This window comes from Carassius gibelio, chromosome B14 (genome assembly GCF_023724105.1).
Source record: "Carassius gibelio isolate Cgi1373 ecotype wild population from Czech Republic chromosome B14, carGib1.2-hapl.c, whole genome shotgun sequence".
Taxonomy (NCBI): domain Eukaryota; kingdom Metazoa; phylum Chordata; class Actinopteri; order Cypriniformes; family Cyprinidae; genus Carassius; species Carassius gibelio.
Window position 1 is genome coordinate 16,944,544 of NC_068409.1, and position 26,548 is coordinate 16,971,091.

Below are 26,548 nucleotides of genomic sequence, written 5' to 3' on the forward strand. Positions count from 1 at the left end.
GTCCAATTTGAATAAAGAAAAAAGAGGTTTATAGCCAGTAAACTTTTGATTATAAATGTGAAATTTTAACTAACAGGAAACATAAATTATGTAATATTTTCCAGTATTCTCTTTTGAATGGTCAAACAATCCAAATTAAAACAAAAAGAGAAGTCACTTACAAAATAACACTGAATAAATGCCAAAAAGTCTGACCAAAATTTTTCAGTGTAGGAGCATTGCCAAAATAAATGAATGAAGACTTCTTCAGAAGAATGACAAAAACAGCAACTCATGTCAGTGTCTAACTTTAGTTGGGTAACATTTGTGAATTCACTTACATGTTATTTATTTTACTTTGTTGGTAAGCAGATATCTATGAGGCAAGGTCCATACTTTCTCCCAAGGTATATTCTCCTTCAGTCGTGGAGCAAAAAGCCCAACTCATCTGGTTCAACGTGTCGAGGACTTTGTTTTTGGATCTTTTTTTGTTTTACTGGAAAGACACACTGCAACAAAAATCCATTGAACACTTCAACATGGATTTGACTATGAATGCTTAAAATCACTTTGTGAGCTCAGTTTTGAAGCGTTTCATATTATCATGGTTTTGCGCACAGATTATTAAAAGCTTATTATATTTTTAGCCTGCACAATACATGTAAAATAAGCATAATTTAATTGTATATTATTTCTGTGTAGTGTAAGCATTATAAATGTATACACTTCTGAATTCTTGACATTCAAATATAAATATTAAATTGTGAAACGTATGATTGCCTGATTGAATTTGATAAGAGTACTATTAGTAATTTGTTTTTATTAACATGTTTAGATTGTGTAAAATTACTGTGTAGATTTTTTCAAGAATTACTTTTTGTATTTATTTGCATTATATTTAAATAAAATATGTTGCCATTTTTAATGTGCCCCCCTGGTTAAACACTGGCCCCTCCTTGGCCCCCCTAGTAAAATTTGTCTATGGCCGCCACTGGTTCTTTGCTTTTAATGAGATGTTTTTTGTGGTGAGATCCAGGCCTTGTCTTGTGTTTGGCGCCATCTGTTGGACCTGAAACAGAACACAATAAAAAATATCTCATGCATTTTATAAATGAGTATTTCTTATAAACATGAATAATCCTGCTGCCAAAAGAAAACAATCCGGATAATTTTTTCCCCGAATATATATATATATTATTTTTCTCTCGCTTATCAGAATCTGTCGTCTGTGGATTTGGAGCATTTGTTTAGAAATGTTGAGTATGTTCTCATACACAGACAACTTTTATTAAGTAGTTCTTTATATTATTGTTTGCTTGACAGTGAAAGTCACTGCCACCGTGTGTTATTTATTTATTTATTATATTCAGATGTTTTTGCTGTTTTGGCCTGTTGTTGTCTTAAAAGCCCTGGAACCTTCTAGAAAATTCCTCACAATGACAATATGATTAGAAAGAGTTATTACAGAGTTGTTCTCATTTCGTTTTTAAATTATTCTGTAATGTTCAATTACACAATTGAAAAATACAAAACAATATGTTGCAAGGCAGTTATGGTGGTGATTTAATAATTGTAATACTTGCAGAGATGTATAGTAACGAAGTAGAACTACTTCACTACTGTACTTAAGTACTAAAAGGCGGTATCTGTACTTTACTAGAGTATTATTTTTTTCTCCTACTTCCACTTTTACTTCGGTACATATTTTCGCTGAGTTTAATACTTTTACTCCGATATTTTTTTATGTGCTGCATCGTTACTCGTTACAATTATAATAATGTTACGAATCATTCCATTACAAACCACTGCCAGAACTGTAGATGGCAGGTTTGATGAAGCTGCCACATCATTGAGCGAATCAAGCGACACTGCGCGTGCTGACTGAACTGCTGTGAAGAGAGAGATGAACACCGAGCCGAGCCAGATAATGACTCGTTCACGAGTCAAGAGCCGGTTGCATCGGTTCTCGGATGACCAGTAACGTTAGTTCTTTCTGACAGTTCCGATTCAATAAACCAGTTGAAGAAAACAGTTCACCGATTCTTTTGCGCTCGATGCAATGGCGTCATTGGCGTTGACTGCACATGGGCTCATAACATTAACACAGAATCAGTTCAGAATCAATCACCAAAAGAATCAGTTCAGTTCAGACGCTCTGTGTGTCGGCTTGCTTCACGCTAAATCACACATGCGCAGTATCATCAGCTCCTCGGTTCATGAATCGGACGCGGCTGACAGAAACGGTTCTTGACTCGTGAACGAGTCATTATCTGGCTCGGCTCGGTGTTCATCTTCAGTTCTCTCTTCACAGCAGTTCAGTCAGTGTACTGTTTGAGTCAATGAATTACTCCGGGATATTGGTTTGTTTTAACTCAGAGGGAGTGTCAGCCACATTAAACAAGTTAAGCTTAATTCATCTGTGGATTAATGCGTATTGGAGACGCGAACTGTTTAAAACGATTCAGTTCGATTTGGTGGACTGTTTCAAAAAGATCCGGTTACATCGAATGATTCGTTCGCGAACCAGATATCACAAACTGCTTTGTTTTTAACTCTTACAACAGACACGGAAGAGAAGACAATGCTGAATAAAGTCGTAGTTTTTGCTATTTTAGGACCAAAATGTATTTTCGATGCTTCAAAAAATTCTAAATGACCCTCTGATGTCTTATGGGTTTGAAACAACATGAGGGTAAGTTATCAATGACATCATTTTTCAAATTGGGCTAACTGACCCTACTAACCGTTTTTTATTTACAAGAAGTTAGTCAAAGGAATTGTTATTGTCCTTTAGGTTAATCATTTGAAATAGTAAAAACAATATGTTCAAACTATTTTCTTTAATAGCTACATAACACAATACTTCTACTTTTACTTTCAGTACTTGAGTAGTAAATTTTAAAATAGACTACTTGCAATACTTAAGTACAAAAAATGTTGAATACTTTAGTACTTCTACTTAAGTGTGGTGCTTAAAGAGCACTTCTACTTCTACTCAAGTCACTTTTTTGATAGAGCACTTGTACTTTTACTCAAGTATGGGTCTCTAGTACTTTATACATCTCTGAATACTTGTAATAATTGTAATAATTGTTTCACTTGAACTGTCGAGCGCGTAAACCCCGCCTATATCTGACTAGTGGGGCGTTGCCAAAGCCCACAGGCCAAGCTCAACCAATAGGCATTCAGAAAGGCGGAGTTCTGTTTGAGCGCTGCCCAATAAGATGATCCTAAATTTACATATGGACTCTCCGAGTATAAAGCGCGAAGAGAGCTGCGCGTGCTCGCCTGACGCCGAGGGTCGGGGGTGTGCAGAACGCAGAAGTTACATTGCTTTAAACCTACATACTTCGAATTTACTTTTTATTTTATTTTTTTAAAAAGAAAAATTAAATTCTATTTCGTGAATTTACACATTCATATTTTTTGTTTTTAATCCAAACCATCAAATCTACGAAAGGTAAGCAGTTTAGTAAATTTTTATCGATATTTCAGATATTATAATTAACGTTAGGTGCTTTTAAACGTTGCTTATTACGTCACGGTGTGAGTTTTCAGATTCTAGTACCGTTATTTTCAGCAGGCCTAGAAAAGTTAAACAACACAAATTAGAATTTACAGTGTAAATGTATGGCTATGTGGATTTAAATCTGGTATTCAGAGACGACTGACACAAAACCAACTGGTTAGTGGTTTTAACTGGGCTGAAATATAGATAGTATACTAGTTAGTGGACATGCCCCGACATGACCAGCGTCTCGTCTCGCGCACGCTCACGCTCCCCCGATGACGTCACGTGCTGCACGCGACTGCGTTACGTAGAAACAACTAGAAAAGTGTAAACAAGAGCCGTTTTGTTTCGAGTTTACGTGTAAATGTTTAAGTGAGTAACCCGTTAACATCCCGGTTTCGGAAGCAGGACATGCCTGAACATGTTTCCAGACCCTTGTTCTTGTTCAGGGTCGTAAGTTACAAGATGAACACTCGTTTTGATGGCACTTATGTGGTTAACGTGATTTCATAGGGTATCTTTGTGTAAAAACAAAACTAGCTTTTATTAGTAAATAAAATAATAGTTTTTTTGGGATGCTTAAAGGATTAGTTTATTTGTTTATGAATGTCTTCAGTCTAGAGGAAAAAAAATAATAAATAAAATGTGTATATAATAAAAAAGTAATAATACACGTCCCTTTTAGACTTGCTCTTTATTCATTTACTGCTTGTTTTTTAGTTTTTTAAAACATGAACACTAGCTTTTCTAATCTCTTTGTATTCTGTTGTCTTTTTATTTATTATCATAAGGTCAATGTGTTTAGTGATGCCATATTGAGTCCATATGCAAAACTCATAATAAAATCTTTTAACAGCACATGCTGAGATGATGGTCCACAATGTAGATGGTGTGTGTTTGATGCTGCTTCAGCTTCATGTATCTGCTGTTTCTGTTTTAGATGATTGATCAGGAGACTGGAGCCGGGGCTCTGCTCTTCACCGTCCAGCTCAAAGCTCTTCTGGACCACGAGGCCCGGTCCCAGCCCAAACTCTGCGGCCTGCGGGTCATCGAGTCCGCTCAGGACAACGGTCTGAGGATGACGGTCAAGCTGAGAGACTTTCAAGTCCGAGAACTTCTCTCCTTGACGAGGTTCTTCGGCTTCAGTTCGGAGACGTTCTCCCTCGCCGTGAACCTCCTCGATCGGTTCCTGGCTGTGATGAAGGTATGCGGTGCGATTGTTGACAGAAATAAGGCTGTCTGCTTATTTTCCTGGATTTTTTATTTATTAAAGTTGTTTTTTTATATAAATAAACTTATATAAAGCCATTTCTTATGTATTTTTTTTTTCAAAAGTGTGCATATTTTGAGTCAAATTTTTATTTCCTGTCGATTAAAATAAAATAATTTGGGCTGTTGCATTGCATTGCATCTTGGCATTGCAGAGGAATCCCAGAAGCTGCGTCCGAAGTGGCATTTAGATGCATTTACACACGGTTTAATGCAGGACACGAATGCATTAAACCAGAATGACTCGCAGGTGTTTTCTGTGTGGCTTCCTGTTGAGCGTTTTCTCCTGTGGTCAGGTTCAGCCCAAGCATCTGTCCTGTGTGGGTCTGTGCTGCTTCTACATCGCTGTGAAGACGTCTGAAGAGGAGAAGAGCGTTCCTCTGGCCAGCGACCTCATCCGGATCAGCCAGAACCGCTTCACGGTCCACGACATGATGAGGATGGAGAAGATCGTTCTGGAGAAGCTCTTCTGGAAGGTCAAGGCTCCGACCGCCCTTCACTTCCTCCGACTCTTTCACTCTCGCCTTCAACAGCAGCTGGACGTAGAAAGGTGCGCTGGACTGGGTTTGTGAATAATGTCTCTACTGCTCACAAAGGCTGCATTTATGAATGTCTACTGTTATTTTTTTATCCTTTTTATTGCATCCTTGTTAAATAAATGCATTGAAGATAACCCTAAGTCTCTGTTTCTCTTCAGTGAGTGGAGTCTGAACCTCGAGAGGCTGGAGGCTCAGTTGAAGGCTTGCCATTGCTCCTTTACGTTCACTAAGATCAAGGTAAGCTCCGGCCAGTCTGCAGTTGTCCGTCTCTCAGTGTGTTTGGGGTTTGACTGGTTGTGTCTCGACAGCCGTCGCTGCTGGCTCTGGCTCTTCTGTCTCTGGAGATTGAAGATCAGCCTCTTCCTGCTCTCAGAGAGCCTCTGGATGCTCTTCAGCAGAGTCTGACTGTAAGTGTGCTTCATTATTTCTACAAGCAGCTAGTGCTAAAGAAGTTTACTCGTCTGTGCAATGGGGTGGAGACGTGAACTAAACCATGAAACCATGCATCAGATATTTATTTAATAAAGTTGCATTGAGCCGAAGTGAAGTGAGGTACACTGAATGATTAGAAAAGTCCTACATGCATTAATGCTGATTTCTGTGACGCGGAAAATGCAGATGGAGTCACTGAATGCAGGCATAACAATGGAGTTTACTGTATAACATGCATGCAATTGGTCAAATTTTGAAAGAATTAATCAAAAGAAGGTAAGTACACTTAAATCAGAAAACATTATTTAAGGAATGACTGCAGAGTTTCTTCCATGTTTTAACTTTAACTAGTGCTGTCAAACTATTTATTGCATCTAAAATTATATTATAATTATAAAATATAAAAAAAATTATCTATGTAATATGTGTGTATTAAGTGTTTATGTATACCGTATTTTTCGGACTATAAGTTGCATCTGAGTCCAAGTAGAATCAGTCCAAAGATACATCATGATGAGGAAAAAAATTTAAGTCGCATTTATTTAGAACCGATAGAAAACATTACCGTCTACAGCCGCAAGAGGGCGCTCTATGTCTTCAGTGTAGACTACAGGAGAACAGAGCAGCATTAGAGCGCCCTCTCGTGGCTGGAGACGGTAATGTTTTCTCTTGATTCATTTTTAGTTAATTTCTCTTGGTTCATGTCAAATTAATTTTGATAAATTAGTCGTTCCTGACTATAAGTCGCAGGACCAGCCAAACTATTAAAAAAGTGGGACTTATAGTCCGGAAAATACAGTATATGTAGAAATGTACAGAATGTGGCTTGTTTGTTTATATATGCATAATATACATCATACACGCATGTAAACAACTTATTTTGGATGTGATTTTAATTATTTGACAGCATCTTTTATTTTTTTGCCAAAATAAGCCGCTTCTTGATTACCAGAAAAAAAAAAAATCCTAAAAATGAGTTTTGTGTGTAATAAACAGTTGTTACATTTTTTTTTTTTTTCACTTCTATTTAAACATTTAAAATTGAGTCCAGAAAAAAAAAATAATGGAAGGGGGAAAAAAACTAAACAAAACAATGGATTCTTCAAATTAAAACTTGATAAAAAAAATAGTAATAGAGTTTTGGGGGAAAAAATAAAACCCATTTTATAGGGCCCTAATAAATCAGCAGAAAGCTGTCTATTGTTTACTGGAACATCCAGTTATTAGATTGATTAAACATGACAACCTTTAAAATAATAATAATAAACAATGAACCTTTGAGTAAGACCAATAACATGCATTAACAAAATATTAGAATTCACGTTTAATGCTGACATTTAAAAATAAAAAAAATAAAAAAATTTCCTTATTTAGTAACTTTTATTTTGTAGTATAACATTCTTGACAAGTTACTGAAGATATTATGTCTCGTTTTCTGAAAATATTTATCCAAATTTTGTTAGCTTTGCTTAATGCAAGGAAAAGAAAACTTTAAAAAAAAATTTTATTTTTTATTATTATTATTATTTCCACTGACAGATATTTTTGCTTGTATTAAGCAAAAATTTAGTTAATATTTTCAGAAAACAAAACTTTAATATTTTATAAAAATGTAGAAAATTGTTTTATAATACAAGAAAAAATATCTGCCAGTGAAAAAAAAAAGTTAAGCCTTTAAATCAAGTTTACTTTTCTTGCATTTAGCAAAAACGAACAAACTGTTGATAATATTTTCAGAAACGAGACCTAATATCTTCAGTAACTTGTGAGGTAAACGCATCCTGATTCAACAACCTGTCCTACTAGAAAACAAGACCCAAATACTCAGGAAGAAAATAATGTTTGGTGTGTTTCTGTGTTTCAGGTTAAAGCTGGAGAGCTGGTTTGCGTGCAGGAGCTGGTGGCTAAATGTCTGTCTGAATACTGTTCCTCCAAGATCCTGAAGCCGAACGGACAGAGACTGCGCTGGATGATCTCGGGTCGAACCGCCAGACAGCTGAAGCACAGCTACTACAAGATCGCCCATCTCCCCACCATCCCCGAATACACCTGTTAACACCCCAGTGTCGAGATACCAATGCTTTCTAATCCGTGTAATGAGCACTTTTCCTTTCCTTTCCTTTCCTCAGTCTTTGTTCTTCTTTTGAAACCTGCTGTGATTGTATTTATTTGACGTCTTGATGGCTAGTCAAGGGTGAGTTTGAGCTGGTGAGGCTCGCAGGTGTACAGTATGTTCATCTGAATCGGTGCAGACGCGCTGGTTGTTTGAAGCAGTGAAGTATAAAGCCGTCTAGGTCCTCAGTCCACCGTGTGGAAGAGGAGGGAGAAGGGTTCTGAGATTCAACACATTAACATCAACAGAAGCAAGAGATCAGGCCCAGAGCCCTTCACTCCCATCCTAGGCTGTCCGCGGTCCTAATGCACACTCCCTCCCAAGGTGATGAAACCTGATTTAGGTGGCTTTTCTTTTATTTGATGGTTGTGGAAGCGCAGGTTTTAAACACGCCTCTAACAGGAAGAAAATCACGAAGCACTTACTAAATGAAGCTCGTTTGACATTTGGTCTTGTGTAACCGTGACCATTTGTTTTAAACGAGTGTTATATACAAAAGCAGATTGAATTTAACTTCTGTTTTGGTTGTAATCTGCAGCATCGAACCTTTCAATAAAACCGTATTGGAATGTAAACTTGTGCTGGTTTGTACCGTTTTGATAACGCTTGAGTTACAGGATTTATTGAGACTCGGGAGGATACGCGGAGCAAGCAGTTCTCTGAAACTACTCTTGAGGTGATTACCAAAAAAAACAACCTTTGTGTTTGAGAATCAAACCTGAGACTCGACTCGAAGGATGCTTGAGATTTATTATCACTTTGACTCGCTGTGATGCGCTTCCTGTGTCTGAAACTCAGATTCCTGGAGAAAGAAACCCAGAATATATTCTCCAGGATGAGGAAGGGGGAAAAAAAAGAAAGTCAAGTCAAGGGTTGTGTTTGACACCCAGAAATAAATTACACTTTTAAAAGGTGATAACAGTTTATTTGAAAAACAGAAATGTTTTTATAAATTTACAATAATCGTGTTTTTATTATGTTAGTTTTCCTTTGAGTACACATATACCTATAAAATAGGATATATTCCTGTTTAACTAATTATTACATACAACGTTAATATTTTATGATGTATATTGCTCCCAAATCTCACAAAATATGATAAAAAATTGCAAATTTGTAAAAAAAAAAAAATTTTTATTCATATATTTTAGAGAATACATTATTGAGAACACGCCATTTAAAATTTACATTTTCATTAATGTCTGAAGACCAATGCCAATGTAAATATCAATTATGGACACTTAGTGTGTTATATATGGTCAAGGTTCCTCTTAATACAGTTTTATACCAAAAAGTAATTTGTAACACACAACAACAACACAAGCATTTCTCCACAAGAAGTTATATTGGATATAACCCCCCCCCCCCACAAAAAAAATAAAATAAAAATAAAAACTCATCTATGGTAATATCATAAAGCGCCGCGAGAAAGTGCGCCATCTAGTGTTTCGGAGAGCGCGTAAACAGCTAATTTGTAAAATTCCGTCAAATATATCAGGAGTAATGTACAGCCAACCTATAAAAGTGTTTATTTTGAGTAAAATACACCTGCTGAGTTGAGATTATTTCACTCTTTTAACTTCCACTAAGAGAAATAATCGGTTACATCATGAACAAACAGGCTAGCAACAAGACTAATGCTGCAAAACATTACATTTACATTTTATTCATTTAGCAGATGCTTTTATCCAAAGCGACTTATAAATGAGGACATTCTAAGTAATAAAAATAAATGATATGCAAGTGCTATAAAAAGTCTCAGTTAGCCTAATGCAGTACACATAGCAAGGCTTTATTATTATTATTATTATATAATAATAAAAAGAAAACGGATAGAATAGAGAAAGCTAGTGTTAGAGGCCCTTTTCTTATTTCTTAATAGTATAATAAATAAAAAGATATCAAATAGAATAGAAAAAGATGGGAGAAGCTAGTGTTAGTTTTTGACCCAGTGTTAGCATTTAATGTAAAAGTCTTTGAAAGTGATTTTCTGCCTCTTTTGGATGAACAATGATGCACCGTTCACTTGAAGAACGCAAGCTTCTAGATATAAATAATATATATATATATATATTTATGAATATAACAATATAAATGCATTTATCACATATGTATAACACTATACAGTTATATTGCTGGCAATAACTTTATTTTAACCCTAATTATTACAAGGGGCAATGTTTATTGAAGCTAAAATAGACTGGTTTGCCAGTGGATACTCTTTAACCTGTTGCTAAAAAAGCGAGTGGATTTTACTAAGCCCTTAATTTGATAATCCTGAAAGCACAGTCAGTACTAAGACAGTACTAGAGGCTTTCTTACATCTAGCGTGCATTATACATCACATTATGATCTCTAACTATTGACAGCTTTAATTTATTTACATCTTTTCACCTTTTTGTCACAGAAATGGCTCTTCTTTTGGCCTTGTTATGTCTCACAAGGTGAGTTAATTGACTAAGGTATAGTTACTTTAACCTGACTTCGGTCTAAATTCACTGAAGGGACTAATCGAAGTGGTAATTTCTCTCTGTGTAGTGTTGTATTAGGAAAGCAGAAGATAAATTCAGAAAACATCACACGGATTCTGGACGGACTTCTCGAGGGTTATGACAATCGCCTGCGTCCGGGATCTGGAGGTAAGCACAAAAGTGATTTTATTATTAATAGAAAGCATATTAAATGCCAAGAAAGTGTCTACTTTATTGTTTCTAATAACTTTTATCAAGAAAATAAAATGTCAAAATATGTGTCAAATACTGTTCCATTGTAATTCAGCGTAACATAAGAAAAATATGACCTTATTCTGACCTGTACTTATTAAAATATAGAAAATAATAAGTAGCCAAATTAAGTTTATATAACAATTAATTAGTATTTTAGGGCTGAACTGTGATCTTTAAATAGCTTTGTAATGTCATCTAATGATTCTAGATGTAAATACGCCTGTCAAGATTTGTTATGTGAACTATTGTTACACTAAATCACATTTTCTGTAAAATTGCATGATGTATTTGCTCAGAAATAAGATGAATTAAACAGAACACAGTGTAATGCATGAAAACATTTTTAAACTGTATTGTTTTGACCCATGTATTTCACCAATACTTTAATGCATGCATATGTAATCTGTAATTAACTTTGCAGTCTCTGTAACTGAGGTCAAAACAGACATATTTGTTACAAGTTTTGGACCAGTTTCTGATGTTAAGATGGTAAGAAAATACAGCAAGTTACATCTTTATTCTATGTTTCGTTTTTGTACAAATTCGATTTAGCTTTCCCTAAGTCCATAAGAAGCTGATGTTTTATTTCTGTCAAACTAATATCAAGCTAATATTTAAAAAAAAGACTCAAATGATAAATTCATATCAATTGTGGCCATACAAACACAACACGGTTCACAGAAAGACGTGGTTTTGTTTCTCAGGAGTTCACTATGGATATGTTTTTCCGCCAAATGTGGGTTGACGAGAGGTTAGCCTTTCAGGGGCCCGTCGAAATCCTGCCTTTGAACAACCGCATGGTGGACAAGATCTGGACGCCCGACACGTTTTTCCGCAATGCAAGGAAGTCCCTCGCACACAACATGACGTCTCCTAACAAGCTGTTTCGGATCATGCAAAACGGGACGGTGTTTTACACCATGAGGTAAAACAATCAGATTCTGGGAAAAACCCTTGATAGGAAAATGTCTGTATGAACGTGAATGATTTTGTTAAGATATTAAAGCCTCTATATTCCAGGCTGACTGTGAGTGCGGTGTGTCCAATGGTGTTGATGGACTTTCCGATGGATGGACACACATGTCCTCTCCTGTTTGGAAGCTGTAAGATCAGTTTTTTTATTGTTATCAATCCTTCCATCCATCATTCTTCACCTGCTTCCTCTTAATCCTTCAGATGCGTACACTAATCGTGAAATCGTCTACACGTGGAGGAAGGGTCTTCAAGCATCCGTCGATTTTCCTCCAGAATCATCAAGCTTACTTCAGTATGATCTCGTGGGCCAGACTCTGTTCAGCGAGACATATAAATTCAGCACAGGTGCGTTTTTATTTGTTGCTTAGTTTTTACCGAAATATTACTGAGAGGTTTGCGATGTTTACCGTCTGCGGTAATACCGTAATTGTTGTTGAGCTGATATTATTGAGTCATTCACTTATAAATACACGTCTTTGATGAAGCCTATTAGAATGAGTTAAATTGACATAAAAAATTGCTAACAGTGAAATTGGTATATATTACAAGCAAGAATGCGGTTTTCCTGAATATCAGCACGTGAATGTTATATATGAGTAAAATGTTTTGTTTTTTTTGACACAATATTGTTTTTTTTTTGTTTTGCTAACGGAGATAGTTCGAAACGAAGGCGGAGCAAAACATTTGTGCATCTCAGAGCAACACCGCCGTGTTTCGCTTTTGAACGAATCTGTTTTTGAACGAATCATTTGAGTCAATGACTCAATGATCCATTTATAAAGACAGCCACTTGCTTCATTTCTGATTGAATCATCCGCTTCGAATGAGTCATTTGAGTGAACGATTCACTGAATCAGTCGTTAAGACGGGGATGTCGCCACCTACTGGTGGTTTGAATATCATATCTGGTTTTCATGACAGTCACTAGCATAAAAACACACTAAGCTAAAAAAATACACAGAAACAACATCACATGTCTTATCTAATTGTGTGTGTGTGTATGTGTGTGTGTGTGTTAAGAGCTATGATTCCCAGCAAGCTTTCCATCTGAGACGCAATCTAAGATGCTTAACTGATCAGGCCTAATTCATGAAGTCTGTCTTTAAAAATAGCTGCATTACAATAAGCTCGTTTCAGCCTCTGATTGTGTCCCGAGGATCCCCGGGGGCTCAGTAATGAGGGATTTATAGGCAGGGTGCCGAATCAGATCCGTGGGAAATGGACCCAAAAGAAAGATCTGTGCTTGCTTGCCTTTTCTTGAAATTAACGACAGAAGTCAATATTCTGTGTTCGCCCAAATGCGCTTGATCAGAGCATCATACGGATGTATTTAATTGTGTCGTCCTCTAATGTCTCGGCTCCGTCTAGGTCTGTATTCGGTCCAGGTTGTCCACTTCTATCTTCAGAGGAAGCTCGGCTACCATCTCATCCAGACGTACATCCCGTTGATTATGGTGGTTGTGCTGTCACAAGTGGCATTCTGGATCAACAAGGAGTCTGTCCCGGCTCGGACGGTGGCTGGTACGATGCTCATATATTAAATTAAACATCTATACTGTCCTTCGATTTGGATTTTTTTGAAAGAGGTTGACCGACCAGAAACTGTGAAAAATTATTACAAAAACAGTAAAATGTGAAGTTACAGCATCATTCCTCAAGTCTTCAGTGTCACATGATCTTCAGAAATCATGATAGTATGATGATTTACTGCTTTATTGCTATTATTAAAGTTAAAAACATAATATTTATGTGGAAACCGTAATGCATTTTAAAAAAAAAAAGAACAGCGTTTATTTGAAATAGAAATCTTTTGTTACATTATAAATGTCGTTACTTTCACTTTGGATTAATTTATTGTGTGCATGGTGAATAAAAGTATTAATTTCTTTAAAAAAAAACAAAAAAACATACTGACCCCTGACCTTCAGTGTATGTTAGGCTATGTTTTAGTGTTTCATTTGGAAAATCTGAAACATTTGAGTTTTAATATGATTTAATTGTACAAAGAGGAACATTTTAAAACATAAATCATCTCAGTAAAGAGCACAGTCATCACTCTTGACATGTTCTATGACTCTATGACTATGATCCATATTTATTCTGTGGAAAAGCATACTATTCTTACTCTCGCTGTTGCATTATACATAGTGCACTTTGCACAGTATGCAGTTTTTCTGATTGCATGCAATAACTGGAGGACACACCACAACATGTATTGTATACAACAGAGTAGATGGTGTAGAATACTGCATCCCATAATGCAACGCATTTATTTTGAGCTTCCATTTAAAGTATGACACAAGAACTTTAAGTATATCAGTCTCAGTTATTGTGTTACTTGAATGTTTATTTGATGGTATGTAGCATTTTTTATTTATTATTTTCTTTTAAAAATAACCGTTTTAAAAAACTTTTATTAGTTCTTTTATAATATATATGTGTGTGTGTGTGTGTGTGTGTGTGTGTGTTTGTGTGTGTTCACTTAGCTTATATATAAATTAATATAAAAAGTTCCTTAATTTACGACTTATTTTCAGTTAAAACAGCATTTCCAATTTTACAGTTTTTCATCTAAAAATTTTCTATTATATATATATATATATATATATATATATACTTTATATTTTATTTCAGAATATGCAACACATTGGCAGTATTTACTAAGAAAAGTACAGTTTTAAATTTTTTCCCCCTTGATCATTAGTTCATGTAACCACAATGTAGCTAAGGACATAATTCATAGTTTCACATGCTGTTTAAAAATATAGTATACTAGTGGCCTTAAAGTGATAGTTCACCCAAAAAAGAAATGTTTACCAACATTCAGATTTTTGGGTGAACTGTCCCTTTAACCCGTTTAATCCAACCAATCACAAAAGTGACAGTAAAAGAGGTTTTCATTTATAAAGCTCTAAAAACCTTACTGGTTGATGCTTTAGTGCACTTCCTTCAAAAATGGAAAAATAAAGGGTTGCAATTAAATATGTGCAGTTTCACATGATTAGTGCAAATTGTCACATGCAACTAATTTCCTGTTTGCACCTTAACTGCATCAAACCTCCAAAACTAAAGGCTAGAAAAGTGTCTTAACAAAGATATGACAACTATTTTTGTTCTACATGATCTTTAGGGTGTCTAGTATTAGTATTTGCAGTCACATATATTAACCCTTGTGCATTGTTCAAATTCACTACCCTTTCGTTATGTTCGGGATGAAAACATCCACTCAATTAAACTTCTGTAAAAATGTATCAGATTCATATTTTTTTCAATTTTTTTTTGCATAAATCTGTTAATCAACTTCAGTCCTGATCAAAACTACCAAATGTTTAAAAAAAATCCAAGAATTTAACTTAAATTAATTGCGAAGTTCATAAATGATGTCACTGATTTGGGGGAAAAAACACACAAAATGACTTATTTTCAATATAAAAGTAATTGGTCAAAATAAGATTTGTCACCAAAAATCATTCCATTAGCTCAAACACAGAGAAAGTTGTGGCCAAAATAAGACTCAACTTTACCCCCTAGTGGACGAAAACCTCCCCAACAACGCATAAGGGTTAAATTTGGGTTTGAGTGTGGTCACAGAATGAGTAAACATCTGGATGGGATAACAGTGTATTAGGTATACAATATAAATCTAATTGCAGTTTCTAGTGAAAATGACAATAAAATATTGCACTATATTAAAAGCTCAAATGTTACATAATAATATTGTAATACTCTAAGCATTAGTATACAATTTTGATGTTATATTTTACCAAAAAAAAGTAACAATTTTCAAATGCTTTGTTTGTGATTTTTTTTATTTTTAATTTCAGTTTTCTTATCAAAGTTGCATGAGGTTTTTAATGCATAATTGTAACCCTAGGATGTGTTCAAAAGGAATATGTTATTTCATTACAAAACATTATCCCATTAAACACAATTTTTCACACACTTTTCCAAAACAGTTATGATCATTTCAAAGGGTTACTAATGACATATCATTTTGATATTGTCATGTCTGGGAAAAAATGTGGGATTTCTTTCACGTTCTCAGTGTTTCTAGGATCGTTTCTGACGTGTGTCTTCACAGGAATCACCACTGTGCTCACCATGACCACTCTGAGCATCAGCGCACGCTCCTCGCTGCCCAAAGTCTCCTACGCCACCGCCATGGACTGGTTCATCGCCGTCTGCTTCGCCTTCGTGGCTTCGGCCCTCGTGGAGTTCGCCGCGGTCAACTACTTTGCCACGCTCGAGGCCAACAGGGAAAACCGCCGGCTCTCCAGGGCCTCCGTTCTGGAGTCCACAGCCCAGAGCAGCGACGACGAGCCGGAGACGGTGACTGCATTAACACCTCACTGGTTAACTGAGCTCCTGGTTATACCACAAGCACAACACGAGTGAACTGTGTCACATTATTGTGATGCTAAACCAGTCTCGCTGCATCAATTAAAAACACCAGTGGAGGCCAAAAAGATTAGAGCATTATTCCAGCTGCTAGAAATACTAGTGTTCATATGATTTCTGCCGCTGCTGTACTAAGCACACGTAACTGAATACATAACACACGACTCAGCCTTTAATGCATGAGTTAAAGCGATTGTTCAGGTGTTCAGTGAGGAGTCCGTCACCTGCTCTCTTGCATGCAAAAGGAAATCTTTCGCCATTGTGTGGATTTCTATCAAAATGTCTGGATTTCGTCTGCCAAAATTCACTGAACACTGGTTAATGTGGTGGCATGATTTTCAGTAACTGTGTTACTTTTTTATCAGAATCTGATATGTGTTTTGTTCCTATCCGTAAGTGTTGTGAAAAAGCGTTTGCTCCCATCCTGATTTCTTCTGTTTTTGTGTATATCTCATACTTATGCCGTACAGAAATGAAAACAAAATGCAACCTGAGAAAATACAAAATAGCTTTTAAATGATATACAAGTTATCCAAATTTAACTGATCATTTTTTGAATGGCCTGCTTCAATAAAAATAAATAAATGCATAGAATTGTATGTGTTTATTATTGGTATGCAACAAAAACAGAAGAAATCAGGATGGGGGCAAATACATTTTCACAGAAATGTACTTACATTTTTCACCTAAAGCCTGTGAAAGAAATCCCATAGACTTACATTAAAGGAAGGACCACAGCTTGTTGGTGGGCTCTTGTGACACAATCAGCATCTTTAAAGGAACAGTTCACTCCAAAAGGGAAATTCTGTCAACATTTACTCACTCTCAAATTGTTTCGAGACTTAACAAGCAGCAATACCTTTCTTTTTTTCAGCTGCTGGACACAAAAGATGATGTTCTGGTGAACATGAGTTAACGGTAGCCATTCACTTCCAAAGGATGGAAAAAAATGCATCAACTGATTGGCTACCAGCATTCTTCAAAATATCTTATTTTGTGTTCGGTAGAAGAAAAGAAAATTAACTCTTACAGGTTAAACAAGGACAGAATATTCCATTTTGGGTGAACTGTCCCTTTAAATGTCTCTATATGAACACATTCCAATTGTCAACATTCCATTTTCTTTTGATGACACTTTTATTAAAGGGATTTTTTTAGTCTCCCTTATTTTAGTCTCTGTTGTGTATCTCTTCTATGAGGTGGGATTGATTGGTGTTCTTCACGGTTTGTTTGTGTCGCAGCCTCAGTCTGAAACCAGTGGCTTTAGCCGCAGAAGACGAGGGAACTCTGTGTCCGAGGCGCCCAGGAATCGCTATCCCATCTTCCTTCAGGGCTCGGCCGTCCCTCCCAACATGATGCTGGCAGGCACCAGTGCCATAGACAAATACGCCCGAATCCTCTTCCCTCTGGCCTTCGGGATCTTCAACCTCATCTACTGGTTCATCTACCTCAGCAAGGACACCATGGAGAAGCCCAGGTCTGTGCTCTGAGAACGGAAGAAATCAATACATGGTTTTATGACTAGATGTTGTAGTGCACAGAGATCTGTAACTAGTTATAAAGGGGAGAAACTCACAGAGAGCAGTGAGATTAAATGTGTGCTCGCGGTTTCCAATCCTGATTTACATGTAAAGCTCAAATTAAAACTTTAAACTGAATTATCTAAGAGAATTTTCCACCTGAACACATTCAGAAACAGTAAAAACAGTGCTGATTCAGCAGTTAAACTTAGTGTGTGCGTGGGTGTGTGTCCGTGTGTGTGTGTGTGTGTGTGTGTGTGAGTGAGTGTGTGTATGCGTGAGTGTGTGAGTGAGTGTAAGTGTGTCTGTGTGTGTATGTGTGTGTGTGCGTGTGAGTGTAAGTGTGTCTGTGTGTGTGTTTGTGCGTGTGTGTTTGTGCGTGTGTGAGTGTAAGTGTGTCTGTGTGTGTGTGTGCGTGTGTGTGCGTGTGTGTGTGTGTGTGTGTGAGAGTGAGTGAGTGTAAGTGTGTGTGTGTGTGTGTGTGTGTGTGTGTGTGTGCGTGCGTGTGTGTGTGTGTGTGTGTGAGTGAGTGAGTGAGTGTAAGTGTGTCTGTGTGCGTGTGAGTGTGTGCGTCTGTGTGTGAGTGTGTGCGTCTGTGTGTGTGTGAGTGTGTGTGTGTGTCTGAGTGAGTGAGTGTAAGTGTGTGTGTGCGTGTGTGTTTGTGTGTGTGTGTGCGTGTGTGAGTGAGTGAGTGTAAGTGTGTCTGTGTGCGTGTGTGTGTGTGTGTGTGTGTGTGCGTCTGTGTGTGCGTATGTGTGTGTGTGAGTGTGTGTGTGTCTGAGTGTAAGTGTGTGTGTGCGTGTGTGTTTGTGTGTGTGTATGCGTGTGTGAGTGTGTGAGTGTAAGTGTGTCTGTGTGTGTGTGTGTGTGTGTGTGTGCGTATGTGTGTGAGTGTGTGAGTGAGTGTGTGAGTGAGTGTAAGTGTGCCTGTGTGCGTATTAGTGTGTGTGAGTGTGTGCGTCTGTGTGTGAGTGTGTGCGTCTGTGTGTGTGTGAGTGTGTGTGTGTGTCTGAGTGAGTGAGTGTAAGTGTGTGTGTGCATGTGTGTTTGTGTGTGTGTGTGTGCGTGTGTGAGTGTGTGAGTGAGTGAGTGTAAGTGTGTGTGTGTGTGTGTGTGTGTGTGTGTGTGTGCGTGTGTGTGTGTGTGTGTGTGAGAGTGAGTGTAAGTGTGTGTGCGTGTGTGTGTGTGCGTGTGTGTGTGTGTGTGTGTGTGTGAGAGTGAGTGTAAGTGTGTGTGCGTGTGTGTGTGTGCGTGTGTGTGTGTGTGTGAGTGTGAGTGAGTGAGTGAGTGTAAGTGTGTCTGTGTGCGTATGTGTGTGTGTGTGTGTGTGTGAGTGTGTGTGTGTGTGTCTGAGTGAGTGAGTGAGTGAGTGTAAGTGTTTCTGTGTGCGTATGTGTGTGTGTGTGTGTGTGAGTGTGTGTCTGTGCGTATGTGTGTGTGTGTGAGTGAGTGAGTGTAAGTGTGTCTGTGTGCGTATTAGTGTGTGTGAGTGTATCCGTCTGTGTGTGTGTGTGTGTGAGTGTGTGAGTGAGTGTAAGTGTGTGTGTGGGTGTGTGTGTGTGTGTATGCGTGAGTGTAAGTGTGTCTGTGTGTGTGTGTGTGAGTAAGTGAGTGAGTGTAAGTGTGTCTGTGTGCGTATTAGTGTGTGTGAGTGTGTGCGTCTGTGTGTGAGTGTGTGCGTCTGTGTGTGTGTGAGTGTGTCTGTGTGCGTATTAGTGTGTGTGAGTGTATCCGTCTGTGTGTGTGTGTGTGTGAGTGTGTGAGTGAGTGAAAGTGTGTCTGTGTGCGTGTGTGTGTGTGTGTGAGTGAGTGTAAGTGTGTCTGTGTGTGTGTGTGTGTGTGAGTAAGTGAGTGAGTGTAAGTGTGTCTGTGTGCGTATTAGTGTGTGTGTGTGTGTGTGAGTGAGTGAGTGTAAGTGTGTCTGTGTGCGTATATGTGTGTGTGTGTGTGTGTATGCGTGAGTGTGTGAGTGAGTGAGTGAGTGTAAGTGTGTCTGTGTGCGTATATGTGTGTGTGTGTGTGTGTGTATGCATGAGTGTGTGCGTGTGTGAGTGAGTGAGTGTGTCTGTGTGCGCATTTGTGTGTGTGTGTGTGTGTGTGTATTCATATAAATCACTATTTATTTATCTCAATGGAAGATAATCTAAATGTATACAATAATCTCTCCATTGATGTGTGGTGTGTTAGGAGGACAATATTTGATCGAGATACAACTATTTTGAAAATCTGGAATCTTTTTTTTTTTTTTTTTTGAGGCTGTAAATGAATAATTTCTGAAGCTAAAAGAGCCGCGGGACTGGAGCAGGTGAAACAGGAGAGATGATGTTTCTTCTGGGTGACTCTGTTGCTGCGGTTCTTGAGGTTAGAGCCCCATCCAAGATTCATCAGGACCAACTCTTTTTATTTGCTTTCTTCTCCAAATACTTGATTCGTCTGATTTTTCCCCCAAGGGATCATGAAGCAAACGTCACATTTAATCCCAGATTTCCCTGAGATGCCGAAAGCGTGAGATTTACCGAATCAAGAAAATCAACACATCCTCTCGAAATAGAGTCACTTATCAGACGCTAAAGTTTCGTTATTTGTGTTCCTGAGGGGAGCTAAAGGCAGTCTGTTGAGGCCTGAAATATAAGATGCAATAACGTATGACTTAAAACAGCGGCTCTGTGCATTAGCTCCCAGTTTCCACAGGATGCAGGCGATGAAAGTGTGTGTGAGGCATGTATCCTGTGTTCATCTCTGCTGATCTTGTATTTGTCTTTCCTTGTGTTTTATGTCCACAGGGAGCTCGAGTGAGTTTCTCCTGAGAAGACAAGGCCTTGTCCTCGACTTTCCTCTGGACCTCTGTCTCTCACTTTCGTCATCTAGCAGCTTCACCCCTGACGGAGCGCGAGGCTGTCTGACACTATCTGACAAGCATGTGATCCTGTCCCTGTCCTGTGTTATCACCTTACAGACTTTACACTCCATTTGCCTTTATATTCACAGCCGAAGCCACGCTGTTATACTGACCCTGACACACAGCAGAGCCTCCTCTGCTCCTGCTCTTCTGCATCTGAGTGTGTGTGTGTGTCTGTGTGTGTGAGTGAGAGTGTGTGTGTATGAGTGAGAGTGTGTGTGTGTGTGTGTGTGTGAGTGAGTGTGTGTGCGTGAGAGTGTGTATGAGTGAGAGTGTGTGTGTGTGTGTGTGTGAGTGAGAGTGTGTGTGTATGAGTGAGAGTGTGTGTGTGTGTGAGAGTGTGTGAGTGTGTGTGTGAGAGTGTGTGTAAGTGTGTGTGTGTGTGTGTGTGTGAGTGAGTGAGTGTGTGTGCGTGAGAGTGTGTGTGTATGAGTGAGAGTGTGTGTGTGTGTGAGAGTGTGTGAGTGTGTGTGTGTGTGTGTGTGTAAGTGTGTGTATGTGTGTGTGTGTGAGTGAGTGAGTGTGTGTGCGTGAGAGTGTGTGAGTGAGAGTGTGAGTGTGTGTGCGCGTGTGTATGTGTGTGTATAATCACATGGGTATATGACACAGGTATTACAAGGAGCGGGTGACTTATGAGGACATAACCCATGAGTGAGTGTGTGTGTGTGTGTGTGTATATTTGAGTGAGTGCGTGTGTGTGTATGTGTGTGTGTGTATGTTTGTGTCAGTGAATGGGTGAAAAGGTGACGTGACATTCAGCCAAGTACGGTGACCCATACTCAGAATTTGTGCTCTGCTTTTAACCCATCCGAAATGCACACACACAGAGCAGTGAACACACACACACACACACACACCCCCGGAGCAGTGGGCAGCCATTTATGCTGCGGCGCCCGGGGAGCAGTTGGGGGTTCAATGCCTTGCTCAAGGGCACCTAAGTCAAGGTATTGAAGGGTGGAGAGAGAGCTGTTCATGCACTCCCCCCACCCACAATTCCTGCTGGCCCGGGACTCGAACTCACAACCTTTCAATTGGGAGTACGACTCTCTAACCATTAGGCCACGACTTCCCCCTAGTCCTGTGAGTGAGTGTGAGTGTGTGTGTGTGTGTGTGTGTGTGTGTGAGAATGTGTGTGAGAATGTGTGTGTGTGTGTGTGTGTGTGTGTGTGTGTGTGTGTGTGAATGTGTGTGTGTGTGTGTGTGTGTGAAGCACACTAAGGGGTTGATGACATAATCTGCAGTGATGCAACATTGAACCAATGCTTTCAGTGTCCTGCCCTCTACAGAGACACGGCTCTCATTGCACCAGATCAGAAGCGCTGGGTTTATTCTGACAGCTTCAAAGATTTCGTCTGGGAAATAGAGGAGAAAAAGTGCATCCATAGAACTCAACTTGTACGAACACCATTCACACGTGACACGTATGGTGCCTCTCTCGACACGGTGGCTCTGTGATAGAGGGATGGAGTAAATCTCAGTGTTTGGGGCGGGGGGTAATATTTAATATGTATTCTCAGCTCACGGTCTCTTTGATCTTCTCTGATGTCTCTCTCTCTCTCTCTGTTGGGAAATATCTCATTATACTACATATTGCTTTGTTTTGTTTTTTTCTAAATCTTGGATCAATCTTTTTATGAACTTGTTTTCTTTCAATTAGTCTTGAAAGCAGTGGTGGACGAAGTACACAAATCAAGTACTTGAGTAAAAGTACAGATACGTATAGTAAAATATTACTCCAGTAAAAGTAAAAGTACTCCTTTTTCAATCTTACTCAAGTGAAAGTACAAAAGTACTCAATTTTTTATGTACTTAAGTAAAAAAAGTACTGAAAGATAGATGTTTGCAATTTTATATAGGCTACTTAATTTAATGTTATATTAGCACATATTTTTTTATAATCCTACTGCTCAAAATACCCGGGGTTTTTTCCAAAATAACCACTAGATGGAGGCAAGATATATTTTTGTTGTTGATATGGACTACACTGATGAGAGTAATGTTCACTGTGAAGCTTACACTGTGATGTACCTGAGAGAAAACAGAGATGACCATCTGATTTTCACCAGTAAGAACAAAGTATTTTAAAGTTTGTTTTACAGAACATCAAAGTTACAGTACAGACCAAAAGTTTGGACACACCTCCTCATTGAAAGAGTTTTCTTTATTTTCATGACTATGAAGATTGTAGAGTCACACTGAAGGGCATCAAGGGCTATTTGAGCAAGAAGGAGAGTGATGGGGTGCTGCACCAGATGACCTGTCCTCCACAGTCACCGGACCTGAGCCCAATCTAGATGGTTTAGGGGTGAGCTGGACCGCAGACAGAAGGCAAAAGGGCCAACAAGTGCTACGCATCTCTCGGGGAACTCCTTCAAGACTGTTGGAAGACCATTTCAGGTGACTACCTCTTGAAGCTCATCAAGAGAATGCCAAGAGTGTGCAAAGCAGTAATCAAAGCAAAAGAAGAACCTACAATATGACATATTTTCAGTTGTTTCAAGCTTTTTTGTTATTAATATAATTCCATATATAATTCCACATGTGTTAATTCATAGTTTTGATGCCTTCAGTGTGAATCTACAATTTTCTTAGTCATAAAAATAAAGAAAACTCTTTGAATGAGAAGGTGTGTCCAAACTTTTGGTCTGTACTGTAACTTTATATATGACATGATAATAAGGCCTGAAGTTAGAAAGAACATTAAGGAAAATATAATTATATTTTCATAATGATTTTTTCCTTCTCAAACCTTGTCTATGGTTTAAAAACTACCCATAGCCAAACGGGGTGCATCTCTTCCCACTTTAATAATTACTGTAGTTACCATGTTCTGAACATCACATCCTTTCTTTTCTAACCAGATGTAATCTATATATATATATATATATATATATATATATATATATATATATATATATATATATATATATATATGTGGCTGAATAAAAATATTTGGACATTATTTATAAAAATTACCTCAACTTAGCACCAACAAGCTTGTTAGCTAGACAGTTAGCATCAGCTGACAATATTTACTTATTTTCAGTACGGTTATGAATAAACATTCATGTCTGTCTACTCGTCTAGTTAATCCAAACAATATACATATGTATAACGTTACTGTTGATAAACAATATAAAAACAGACGTCACATAGGACATTTTAATAAAACTGTTAACATTATGGCAGCGGGGAATTTGAACGTGCACGAGTTATTGTATTTAATCTGTGTTATTTATTTTTTTTTTTTACCTAAAATTGATGTGTCTGCACTCGAGCATTTCAGTGGGCTTAAACAGATCACTCTTTACAACGGATTTAGTTCCCAAACAACTGAAAATTTTGACCTAAATATGATTTTCAGTTACAATAATTAATCCAATATTTCGACATTAATAACTTACTTTTAGCAACATCAGATGCACGCGCGCTCACAAGATCTCCCGGTTCTTACTTCTGTAGACTCGCACTTAACGGTTCATTTGAATCAGTGAGTGGTCGACTCCAGAACAGCTGCAATCGGATCATTCTAATTCGTAAACAAATCATTTGGTGCGATTCACGATCCGATTTAAAAGTTTATTTTGAAAAGACTCAGTTCGTTCATGATGAATCAGACACCGCTTCTGCGTGTCGGAGCACGTGATATATTATAGGGAGTAACGATATGTTTTATGAAATGTAGTGAAGTAAAAAGTACGATTTTATGCTTCGGAATGTAGTGAAGTAAAAGTAAAAGTTACTCAAAATAAAATTACTCAAGTAAAGTACAGATACTTGAAAAATGTACTTAAGTACAGTAACGAAGTAAAGCTACTCCGTTACTGTCCACCACTGCTTGAAAGGTCTTGTACTGATCACAGACCTCATTGATTTGAGCACCCTTTTTTTGTGAACACTGCCAAAATTATCCACACCTTAAAATAGTGATACCTGAATTTGATCTGACAGAGTTTAATTCTGAATTCTTGTCATATTTTATTACAATTTTCTAAACTATAGCGAATAAAAAAATGATGCTGAATAAATATTGGATTGACTGTAAATGCAGGTAACCCTAAAAGCCAAACCCTAACCATAGTAAATCAATATTATGCAGTACTTAAATGTATACATATAATATAACAAGGACACATTAAAATAAAGTGTAATCAGAGATTCTTTTTAAATTTGGTGCCACTTATGGCACAGAATTGTACACGTTCTTTTATCTTTATAACCTACATTTTGTAGTTTTTAGTTACATTTAATTGGTTTTGAGGTCATTATAAATACTGTTTATCTGTTTAAAATTGACAAAATAATCTTTTAAGAGATTATAAAAAATATTGGGAAGACGGACTAAAATAATGGGCAATTTGAAAATTTATGAGCGCGAATCTTTCGTGATTCGTGATCCCGCTCCGAACTCCCAAATTGATTCAAATGATCCGCGAAGCCGTTTTGAACTCCCGAACTGATTCAAATGATTTGCGATCCCCAAACTGACTCAAATGATTCGCGATCCCGCTACGAACTCCCGAACTGATTCAAATGATTTGCGATCTCGCTACGAACTCCCGAACTGATTCCAATGATTCGCGATCCCTAAACTGACTCAAATGATTCGCAAACCCGCTACGAACTCCCGAATTGATTCAAATGATCCGCGAAGCCACTCCGAACTCCCGAACTGATTCCAATGATTTGCGATCCCCAAAGTGACTCAAATGATTCGCGAACCCGCTCCGAACTCTGACACATATTCAGATATAAATGTAATTAAAAAAATAAAATAGAAACAAAATCCTGGTCTGTCGACAGTCTCCCTCTATGTCACCTACAGCAGCAGCAGCGCGCCAGCGCCGCGTCAGGCACGATTCTGGCATGTTAAGACCAGACTGTATAAAAACACAGAAAATGCGAAGCAGCCGCCACACTCAAGACACGCAGCCAGTGTGTCACCGGCCTGAGACTCAGGAGGAAAGGTTAGGTAAAAATGTATTATCTATCTATCAATAAATGAAGCTTTAATGAAAGCACAGACTTTGAGATGATATATATAACTAGTGGAGTCTAGTGAGTGATAAAAGAGTGATACTTTACCCACTTTTAAAAAGCGTGAGGATACGTAACAACTTCGTTTTGTGTCAGAACTAACTTTCACACTTTCATTCATAAATTCACCCCGTTTGTGTTTGAAAAGGGACAGGGGTTGATTCGCGGAAATGGAACTTGCTGTATAAAGCAGAACGTCACGGAATTCGGCCATTTTTGAATGAATAAATCAAAAGTAGAGCAAAGCATTTAATCAAATCTTGATATGGACTAGTGTCTGCAATATTAAAGGTGTTCAGTACCGTCGCTCCCTACACGCAGAGTAATCTGCCTAGGGCACCAACTCCCAGAGGGGGCACCATCCCATGTTCCTCGCGACCGCTCGCACCTCATGTTTGCTGCTGAATGTTCATAATTGATGGATGAACATCTATACCCGGGTACAGTATCATCAATCCAGCGAAGATTAAAGAAAACTAAAAGTAAAAAAAAAAACAGACATAGTTGGCTTGACGTTGGACGAGTCTCAAATTTAGGGACCGTCTCTAAAGTTACATGCGATATTGGTATACACTTTTCTAACATCAGTAGCATTTGAGGAGAATGACTTATAGTCATAAAAACAACTGTGATTGTTCATGTAGGTGTCAGCTATAATGCACAATTGAATTAAATGTTTATTTATTAAAATAATCTGTAAATCACATGTAAATTATGCTACTCTTTCACAAGGGCTCAAATTTGAATTTGAAAATTTGAAGCTCAGTAGCATTTGAGGAGAAAGACTTGCAGTCATAAAACTATTGTAATGTGTTCATTTAGGTGTAAATTAAAATGCACACCTTATACATTTTTAATATATATTAAAATAAAGTATAAATCATTTAGATAAAAATGAGGCCCGTTTATCACTTTCAGGCACATTCCTGTGAAAGGTTTTTTTTTTTTTTTTTTTTTTTTCTCAGGTTCCCTTACGGAAATTACCCATGGTTTTTACACATTTGGCCAGTGGCCCTGAAGGTGTTGTTATACAGGTCTCACACACACACACACACACACACACTGAAGCACGCGTGGTGTTTTCAGCTCTTCACTATATTAACACATGATGTAGGCTGCACATGTGCACGTCAGCGCGCTATGAGAGGAT

General features: G+C 37.9%; 4 protein-coding genes across 8 annotated transcripts in view; all 4 read left to right on the forward strand.

The window, feature by feature from the left end:
- Window positions 1–3,254: 3,254 nt before the first annotated feature.
- LOC127971527 (cyclin-G1-like) lies at window positions 3,255–8,418 on the forward strand. The gene is made up of 6 exons (XM_052574593.1): window positions 3,255–3,439; window positions 4,431–4,694; window positions 5,056–5,309; window positions 5,457–5,535; window positions 5,607–5,705; window positions 7,595–8,418. The coding sequence occupies exons 2-6, from the start codon at window positions 4,431–4,433 to the stop codon at window positions 7,784–7,786; spliced, it is 888 nt and encodes a 295-aa protein (XP_052430553.1). The 5' UTR covers window positions 3,255–3,439; the 3' UTR covers window positions 7,787–8,418.
- Window positions 8,419–23,216, forward strand: LOC127971521 (gamma-aminobutyric acid receptor subunit alpha-4-like). Of its 5 annotated transcripts, none has more exons than XM_052574582.1 (11): window positions 8,419–8,519; window positions 10,251–10,287; window positions 10,382–10,482; window positions 10,991–11,058; window positions 11,274–11,494; window positions 11,590–11,672; window positions 11,746–11,889; window positions 12,913–13,065; window positions 15,626–15,873; window positions 17,184–17,419; window positions 20,246–23,216. In XM_052574582.1, the coding sequence occupies exons 2-11, from the start codon at window positions 10,253–10,255 to the stop codon at window positions 20,256–20,258; spliced, it is 1,302 nt and encodes a 433-aa protein (XP_052430542.1). In that variant the 5' UTR covers window positions 8,419–8,519; window positions 10,251–10,252; the 3' UTR covers window positions 20,259–23,216. The 5 variants fall into 5 exon arrangements, with proteins under 5 accessions (XP_052430542.1, XP_052430545.1, XP_052430543.1 ...); XM_052574583.1 differs by lacking the exon at window positions 8,419–8,519 and adding an exon at window positions 8,557–8,755; XM_052574585.1 differs by lacking the exon at window positions 10,991–11,058.
- Window positions 23,217–25,270: 2,054 nt separating this feature from the next.
- The window catches only part of LOC127971520 (gamma-aminobutyric acid receptor subunit beta-2-like), a 41,679-nt gene continuing 40,401 nt past the window's right edge, over window positions 25,271–26,548 (forward strand). The window contains exon 1 of the mRNA XM_052574580.1: window positions 25,271–25,328. The gene's annotated coding sequence lies outside the window, so the exon portion shown is untranslated. The remainder of the gene's footprint in view (window positions 25,329–26,548) is intronic.
- LOC127971522 (GDNF family receptor alpha-4-like) overlaps window positions 25,278–26,548 on the forward strand; it is a 236,256-nt gene continuing 234,985 nt past the window's right edge. Inside the window, exon 1 of the mRNA XM_052574589.1 lies at window positions 25,278–25,328. The gene's annotated coding sequence lies outside the window, so the exon portion shown is untranslated. The remainder of the gene's footprint in view (window positions 25,329–26,548) is intronic.